The sequence below is a fragment of the Micromesistius poutassou genome, assembly GCF_964030765.1.
Source record: "Micromesistius poutassou genome assembly, chromosome: 5".
Taxonomy (NCBI): domain Eukaryota; kingdom Metazoa; phylum Chordata; class Actinopteri; order Gadiformes; family Gadidae; genus Micromesistius; species Micromesistius poutassou.
In genome coordinates, this window is record NC_140275.1 from 21,723,616 (window position 1) to 21,733,090 (window position 9,475).

The 9,475-nt window shown below is 43.3% G+C and overlaps 1 protein-coding gene across 1 annotated transcript; it reads left to right on the top strand.

Moving 5' to 3' along the window:
• Positions 1-239: 239 nt before the first annotated feature.
• On the top strand, positions 240-9,267 carry pomt1 (protein-O-mannosyltransferase 1). The gene is made up of 20 exons (XM_084468333.1): positions 240-375; positions 702-851; positions 1,088-1,194; positions 1,343-1,393; positions 1,673-1,819; positions 2,495-2,603; positions 2,698-2,754; positions 2,982-3,075; positions 3,283-3,438; positions 3,714-3,844; positions 3,933-4,028; positions 5,609-5,701; positions 5,798-5,894; positions 6,102-6,194; positions 6,874-6,994; positions 7,420-7,517; positions 7,791-7,904; positions 8,033-8,159; positions 8,380-8,557; positions 8,668-9,267. The coding sequence occupies exons 1-20, from the start codon at positions 353-355 to the stop codon at positions 8,840-8,842; spliced, it is 2,217 nt and encodes a 738-aa protein (XP_084324459.1). The 5' UTR covers positions 240-352; the 3' UTR covers positions 8,843-9,267.
• Positions 9,268-9,475: the final 208 nt, after the last annotated feature.

Here is a 9,475-nt window from a genome sequence, read left to right on the forward strand (position 1 = left end):
TAGCTCACAGGTATTAAATATGGGTTGTTTTACATTTTGTACTGAGCAGCTTTGGTTAGTTTACGTTTTAAAACGTAACCAAACAGTAGGCCGTAGGAAACAGGCCATACACTCGTCTCTGCTGCGCCGCAGAGAGGAGTAGCATTCGCGTAACCATGGTAACGCATTCTAATCGAGAACGGAGCAGCTAGACCAGAATAATCGATCAACGAGCATTAGTTAGCTGGTTGTTTAGCGTTGCTAAACATGCTGGCTAAAACTATTGAGTATCCGATGGAAAATGTCAAACAGAGTACTATGATAACGTGTCCGGTGGGCCGAATATGAACACAGAAATCCGCCTTAGAACCAAATGAGTAAAGAACCAACAAGCAGGTAGACGAACGTGGCTAGCTACTGACAGCTAGTCAGCTAATTACGAATGAATGAACGTAACGGTACTATCCGCATGGCAATGTTTTGGTGATTCATGATCGATGACAATCTTTATACATTCTAAAAACAATGCAAAATATATTTGCATGTATGTAGATTATACAGCACCTGTCATAAAACGATGTCAGCTTTGTGACTATGCTGTCGAGCTATACAAAGCTTATTATCCATATATTATGTATTAGGCCAAACAAAATCAATTACTGTCAGTTAAATTTGGAGTTATGCTTATACACCGTTTGCTGTATGTCTCGTTTTCTCTACAGTGTACTGTTCCAGGCTGGAACCATGCTCGGACTCAGCAGCCTGAAGTTCCCACTTGTGGTCAAAACGGAGATCAACCTGGTGCTGGTTCTGGTCACTCTGCTGGGTTTCTGGACGCGGCTCAGAAACCTGTCCTACCCCAGGGCTGTGGTGTGAGTAGACTCCAGCCTTATTGCCAGACACGATGAAGTCCAACAGAAACGCTCCTTTCATCTGTTATTTGTTAGATAAGATTAGATACAGACATATCAAATGTAACCTCCCCAAAAAATAATATGCTATTAGGCCATAGCCTATTAAGTCGAGGTGTGAAAAAGGCCCTCTAGTCGTACAATTTACAAAAAGTTGCATGTCTGCATCTGTAAATAGTGTTTGTGTGTGTGTTTAGGTTTGATGAGGTATACTATGGCCAGTTTGTGTCTCTCTACATGAAGCGGGTCTTCTTTGTTGATGAAAGCGGACCGCCCCTTGGTCACATGATCTTGGCCTTCGGAGGTGAGTTCTTTGATGCTACCCTTGATAATAAAAGATGTTGCTATATATTTAGAATTATACTGAACTGATTTGTTGTGTGTGTGTGTGTGTGTGTGTGTGTGTGTGTGTGTGTGTGTGTGTGTGTGTGTGTGTGTGTGTGTGTGTACAGCCTACCTGGGGGGTTTTGATGGAAACTTCCCATGGAACAGAATAGGTGCAGGTAAGTTAATAGTTGAAAGTTGATTGGCCAATGGGTTCAGAACATATTTGACCAGAGGGAATACACGTTTTAGACACAAGGAATCTTCAATACGGCTGTAGCTAACTGGCCTTAATGTGAGCGACGTTCACAATTCATTCATGCTGCACAATGCGTGTTCATACTCAATTTCTATATCATAAATGATAAAGGTCATTATTGAGTCTTGAAACTAGTGATGCATCAGGTGACAAAGACGGCTCTCAGTGTTGCTGTGGATGTGTTTGTTGCGCTGTCCAGAGTACCCCAGCAGTATGAGTGTCTGGGGCCTGCGCCTGCTGCCCGCCGTGTGTGGGGCCCTGTGCGTCCCCCTGGCCTACCTGCTCCAGCTGGAGCTGGGCAGCTCCCACTATGCCGCACTGGGCGCTTCTCTCCTCATCCTCATGGGTCGGTCTCCTTCTCCTTATCCAAACCTACCATTCCCATCAGTAGTAGTAGTAGTAGTAGTAATTTATTTGTCCCCGTAGGGAAATTGAGTTGCAGCAGATCACTTGACATTTCATCTAAAAAAAACAACAACAACAACAACACAGATAAAAACAGCACAGTACAACTTTCACACAGATTAACACTCATCATCAGTGAGTCAGCTTTATATTTATCACAGCCTTAACCTGGTCAGACCAGCTGAGCAGGCTATGAGCTGACCAACACTAACAGTGACTATCGAGAGCGGACTTGTTATGAATGACTTTCTAATTATGAATGCATCTCTCCTGTGTAAAGCCCTTCTGAATTAGGCCTCGTCTCACAAAGCAGACAAGGGCAATTCTGGCTGATTGGGAGTTTTACTTCCCTTTGGCTTTAAATTTTTCGTCAAAATGTATCTGTAAAAGGTTTCAAATCCACACCACAACTGTAGAAAGACACGTCGTAAAATCCCCTTCTGTAAGACTAATCCACTCATGCGAGTTAGTTTCTCTTTGGTAGACTATCTTTGTAACGCTGTGCGGTCTCCCCTCAGAGCTTGCGGTGTAGATTAGTAGGACTGCTGTTTCCGCAATTAGTGCAGCCCTATCTGAGACAAGGTTCCTTCATGTCCCATTGCTGCTTTGATTTCAGAGAACTCCCTCATCGTCCAATCACGCTTTATGCTACTGGAGTCTGTCCTGATCTTCTTTCAGCTGCTCTCCTTCTTCTCCTACTGGCGCTCCTACAACGCCCCCAACAGGTAGCACTCTTCCCTGCCCCACAAGTCAACCCCCTCCAGAACACGCTGATACACTCATACTTCCTGTCTGTCTCTTCCTGTGTATCTGTTGCAGTTGCTCCAGGTATTTGTGGCTCATCGTAGCTGCAGCCTCCTGTGCTGGAGCTGTGGGGTAAGGGGTGTGTGTGTGTGTGTGTGTGTGTGTGTGTGTGTGTGTGTGTGTGTGTGTGTGTGTGTGTGTGTGTGTGTGTGTGTGTGTGTGTGTGTGTGTGTGTGTGTGTGTGTGTGTGTGAGACACATGTTATGGTGTATTCAGTGCAAACATATATTGTGTATATTGTGTGAACATTTGAAAGTTATTTGAGGTTATTTACTGTGTGTGTGTGTGTGGCTCCCCAGGGTAAAGTATGTGGGCGTGTTCACCTACCTCCTGCTGCTGGGCATAGCCTCTGTGCACACCTGGCAGCTGATTGGCCAGCGGGCTGTCAGTCATGTGAGTTTCTCCTTTTCCTTAGTAGTAGTAACACATTAATCGAGATGAATTGTTGATTACTGGTTCTCCCGGGAAATTAAATGTTACTCTAGACTAACGTGTGTGTGTGTGTGTGTGTGTGTGTGTGTGTGTGTGTGTGTGTGTGTGTGTGTGTGTGTGTGTGTGTGTGTGTGTGTGTGTGTGTGTGTGTGTGTGTGTGTGGTTCAGCTGAGGGTGTTTGTTGAATGTGGGTGTCGCGCCGTGTGCCTGGTGGTGGTTCCCGTCCTGCTCTATGTGTTCTGTTTCTACGTCCATCTGACTGTCCTTCGGCACAGCGGGCCACATGACCAGCTGATGAGCAGTGCGTTCCAGGCTAGTCTGGAGGTGATGAACGCACACACAGGCATATTCAACCACCTTAACTCCTGTGTCTTCAATGTTAAGAGTTTGGTTGTTTATGCCAATTGATCATTATCATTTCTAGCACGGTTACAGACATTTTGCAAAATTTGAATTAATTTTTGAGCTGTATGGTAATATTATGAAAGTGTGTGTGTGTGTGTGTGTGTGTGTGTGTGTGTGTGTGTGTGTGTGTGTGTGTGTGTGTGTGTGTGTGTGTGTGTGTGTGTGTGTGTGTGTGTGTGTGTGTGTGTGTGTAGGGTGGCCTGTCGAGAATTACTCGGGGCCAGCCATTAGAAGTGGCCTATGGCAGTCAGGTGACCTTACGAAGCTCCGCCTCCCAGACCATCCCTTGCTGGCTACACTCCCATAAGGCTAACTATCCAATAAGGTGCAAAGCTCATGCTTCTCCAACTATTCAATCAGATCAGTCTGTATTTGATGTTTTTCTAATGTGTGTGTGTGTGTGTGATGTGTAGGTATGAGGATGGGAGAGGCAGCTCCCACCAGCAGCAGGTGACCTGTTATCCCTTTAAAGACGTCAACAACTGGTGGATTATCAAGGACCCTGGCAGGTAAGTTACCATGACAACAGGCGTATATAAAAATGATTGATAATGAATAGGGCTTTGACTTTTGCCCAAAAATCATATTCAAAGTTTGTTTGTTTATTAATATTAATATTTGAATATATTCAAATATGTATTATTATAAAACGGGTGGTTTAAATCAAGCGATCTGATTGGTTCCTAACTGTTGTATAATGGGCATATACATAACTGCTATGACGTCGCGTATCACGCTGTGCCTAACTTTAACTGTTTATTTATTTATAAAAGCAATAGCATAGTTCACTGAAGCCTAAAAATATGTTGATTGATGAAGCCTATAGCCTTACCATGCGCAAAAGCGCCGGTATTCGTAACCTCTTCTTTAAGTTCTACCTTAACATTTCGCGTGTTTCCCGAAACGTTCTTTGCTACGAATCTCTTTCGTACGTCGTTCGTTGGTAAGGTTGGTCTGAAGCGCTTGTAGAACCTTCTTAGCTCTACCGTAGTGATGTTTCAGCTCCTGCAGTCTCCGCCACTGTACAGTAACCTTTAGAAATCCCCGTTGCGCATGTTCATTCCAAGTTCGCATCCGTAGCCAATTGAGGCAAAATGAAATGGCATGTTTGTATTAAGGATATTGTCTTGGCTGTTTTCTGTATTTTGGGCCGTGGGTACAGCAGGCAAGGTCAGCTCGACTCGCTTCCAATAATTTCAAAAACTCTCAACTTCAAAAAATGATTTTATTTATTTTACAATTCAAAAATGAACAAAACTGTCTTCTAAATTAAGGAAATGATACTGGGAAACGAATAAACCATTATAAGCAACGAGTGAACTTAATAAGCAGTCTAAATACTTTTTGCAACCACGCCTCTTTCCCTTGACATTTAGTTTTCACCTTAAATATGCGACAGATGTAATTAAGGCAACCTGGTCTCACAGGAATTCATGAAATGAGTCGGTCTATGTCCCGTTTACAAAAAAATAATGTCCATAAAAGGTTTGAATATTAAGGGCTGCCTAATATTCGTTAGAATATTATAATTTCTTTTAATATTCAAATTATATTCGAATAACGAAGTTAGTCAAAGCCCTAATGATGAATGAAAATTATTAGGTTGCTATGGGGGCAGACGTGTTACTTTAAAGCAGACACATGGGTTACCATAGGAACCATCTATAAGGTCATAATCCTACCTTTGGTTAGATGATCGTATTGTTTACTATTGGGACAGATGGATGTTTCTATCTATTAAGTACATAGTAAGAGTATATGTCTTACAGTGATAATAAAATAATTGAAAATAAAAAAGTTTAATAAAATGTAGACTTACAAGAATAAAAATAATATTTATGGTCTGCCACGACTCAATCGCGGGTCCTGACCCATAGTTTAAAATACATTGTTCTCCAGTAACATCGTCTTGGGAAGGAATGCACCAATGTGTTAACAAGTTGAGATATTACAAACATAGAGGGGCGGTATGGAAACCAGTTCTTCTTCTTTGAGCTGGTGAAGCTCAGGTCAGATCCTGACCACAGCAGGCTGACTATGCCGTCAGTGTTGATTCTGGTTTCCGATGCGGGGATCTGATCTGTGTCAGACAGGAGCTGGTGGTGAACACGCCCCCTCGACCCGTTCGCCACGGCGACGTCATCCAGCTCCTCCACGGCATGACGTCTCGTTTCCTCAACAGGTAACCATAGCAACCATCCTTTCCTCTGACATTCAAACAAGTTTATCAACTCCACCTAATGTGTGTGTGTGTGTGTGCTTGCGTGTGTGCGTTCAGTCACGATGTGGCCGCTCCGATGAGTCCTCACGCCCAGGAAGTGTCGGGGTACATTGACTTCAATGTTTCCATGGTGATACAGAACCTGTGGCGGGTGGTGAGTGTGACCTTTCACCTTTTGTAAATTCACTGTGTTTTTACTGATGATGATGATGACGCCGGATGTGTGTGTGTGTGTGTGTGTGTGTGTGTGTGTGTGTCCAGGACATCTCCAACAGGGAGGCTGAGTCAGAGGTGTGGAAGACTATTGTGTCTGACGTGCGATTGGTCCACGTCAATACCTCGGCGGTGTGTGTGTGTCCAGGACATCTCCAACAGGGAGGCTGAGTCAGAGGTGTGGAAGACTATTGTGTCTGACGTGCGATTGGTCCACGTCAATACCTCGGCGGTTCTCAAGGTACCTCCCCTCCCCACCTGGACGTTACCATGGTTTCATAACCCCCCACGCCAGCTATATAATTACATACATGCGTACCATGAATAATACATTCTCTGCCGTGACTCCTGATGTTTAGAATTATATACCCATTTTATACACACATTTTGACTTTTTAATTGATATGTTTATTAATGATTCTAACTAACTATTAGTTGATGATTGTTATTGTCTCAACCCACGGAGCTCAAACTGCTTCTGAATGCATAGCTCCAGCTGCCTGTAGTTCACTTACCAGCCAAAGGGGCCAGTAATGACAAGGACTTTCTCAATCTTACAATATTAATTGAATGTTACCCATCATCTTGTTATATCTTATCAAAGCACATCTACAATATGCATACCAATACAATGTAGAATAGTTGAAATAACTAAATAATATGATATGGTGAGCAACAACCACCCTAGACCAAACAACCATTTCAGTAGATCCTTAGAACTTAATCGCGCGCTCCCACAACTCAAAAAGCACCGGAATTGCTTTTGTTCCTCAGAAGGAGATCAGCAATTCTGGTGTGCTCAGAGTTTTCAGTGGGCTGTGTTGTCGTTAGGCAGCGAGCCGGCACCTCCAGCCCACGTAGGGTCTCGATTGACCCATCATTTATGCACCGCCGCTCCCCCCCCCCCCCCCCCCCTACAGCTGAGTGGAGGGACCCTCCCTGAGTGGGGGTTTGGACAGCTGGAGGTGGTGGCCGACCGTGTCTCCAGAGCCCACCACAGCAGCCTGGTGTGGAACGTAGAGGAGCACCGCTACGGGACCAGTGAGTCGTCCATTCATGTCTTTATTCCTTTCCATTTTCTGTACTATGGAGCCTTGCATCAGTGTGTAACTCACTTATAACTCCACACTAAGTTGCTGTATAGTTTCACTCTAATTGTTGGGTTCTTGGTGCAGTTAAGTAACTTACCAGATACTTATTTAAATTAAACTTATTTAAATGTAAATTAACCAGACGTAACTATGCAACCTCAGGTAAAAAAAAAAGACAGCCTTACCTTCCTTTGTGTTCTGGAACTACCGGACATATCAACCTCCCTTCACTACGATTATAATTCACTACAGACCCATAGTTTAAGAAATGCTGCACTAGAGGAAGGTTTTAAGGAATTCATTCTGGTTTGTTGTGTGTGTGTGTGTGTGTGTGTCTGTGTCTGTGTCTGTGTCTGTGTCTGTGTGCTTGTGTAGGTCATGAGCAAAAGGAGAGAGAAGTAGAGCTTCATTCACCGACTCACATCGATGTCCATCCAAACATCTCCTTCCTGTCCAAGTTTATAGAGCTCCAGGTACTACTGCTAATTGTACAACTACTACTGCTAAAAGGAATACAGATACCACCATCACACTACTGCTACTGCCTACTGCACTTCTATTACACTTGGCATTACTGTTGTCTAAAGTGCTACTCGTACTATTATTTATAGTACTACAACTACACCACTACTGAAAGTACTTCTATGAATATATTTGTAGCCAGGGCATACTTCTGCTGTTAGAATGGTGATTGTTTGTTGTTACCCTTGGCAGAAGAGTGATGATGTTTGTTGTTGCCGTGACAGCGAAAGATGCTCACCGTGAAACAGGAGGAGTCAGAACACAAATATAGCTCCTGCCCTTTGGAATGGATCTCCATGACAACCAATATAGTCTACTGGCTCCACCACTCTACCAATGTAAGATGCATATAAACATGTGTATATACACATAGCATTACTACAAGGCGCCTCCTGGATAAATGGAAACAATTAATTGCAAGGCTATTGATGCTGACATGCTCCACTGTGATTGGTTGTCCCCTCAGGCCCAGATTCATCTGATTGGCAATCTAGTGTCTTGGGGCATGGCTAATTTAAGTCTCGCAGCCTATCAGCTTCTAGCTCTCTGGTACCTGCTGAGAAGGAGGAGGGCCATCAGAGATATACCCGAGGGTACACACACACACACACACACACACACACACACACACACACACACACACACACTATATTCTTATATTATTATATTATACACACACACCATGAACATATAGCATACAACAAATGCACAAGTAGTGCACTCCCTTACTACAATAGCTTTTGTTCTGCTTTGGGTCTAGATGTGCATGTATTTTTATCAATGGAGTGCTAAATGTTTGTGTGTGTGTTGCAGCTGCCTGGTGCCAGTTCCAGCGGGTGGGGGTGGTGTGTGTGGGTGGGTGGCTGGTCAACTTCCTGCCTTTCTTCCTGATGGAGAACACCCTCTTCCTGTATCACTACCTGCCAGCATACACTTTCCTGTTACAGCTGCTCCCCGCAGTCCTTGAACACGCACACACTCATCTGCTAAGGTACACACACTCACACACTCCCTCTCTCTCACCTTCTCAAGCACACACACACACACAACCACACACAACCACACACCTTGAACAGTTGTTATTTTTTGTTTCTCTCCCAGTGGGAAGTCTCAACACCGTGCAGGATGTGTGTCTGCGTTAGCAGGACTCTTCTCTGTCTACCTGTGCTACAAAAGCTTCTCACCTTTGACCTATGGAAGCCCAGAACTGTCAGCCAATCAACTGCAAGCCCTGCGCTGGCAGCCTTCCTGGGATATTCTTTACAGGAGACCATGAAATCATGCACAGTGCTTTTACTTTAACTGTATTTGAAGAATAAAACTTTTAGTGAGTTTTGTCTCTTTATGTATTCTTTGACTAACATGAGGTACGTGTCTCAAATACTGAATTTTTTTTTTTGACAGAAAGTCACCACTTAATAGTTATATCATTTAAATTGCATGTGGCGGATATTACATTTCTTAAAACGACTGTGTGTCTGCTAACAATTAGGTGTTTTAAATGATCAGATCCGATTTTGGGACTGAACGGTAAAGGCTGAGAACAGATGCCAAGGCGAATGCAATGTCAAGATCTGTTGGTTTAAACCGATTATTTGCGACATCTGTTGAGAGAAAAGAGAACTGCAGCCTTGAGAAACGTGCTCTGCGTACAAAACAAAACTGCGTGCTACTGTTGTACTTGCAGACCTGCCGGGCTCGCCTTACTAATATGTCCACTGTTGTTAATGTCAACTGTGCTGTGCTACTAAATGTAACATAGTTTTACTGGTCGAATTTAATCATGTACTTGTTTATAATTATGTATATATATTTGTACTATACAATTTTTTGTATTCGCACAGGTTAAATAAAAACAGTTTAATAATGGAAGTTTTTCTAAAGCTTTTTAACCATTTATTTATTAAAA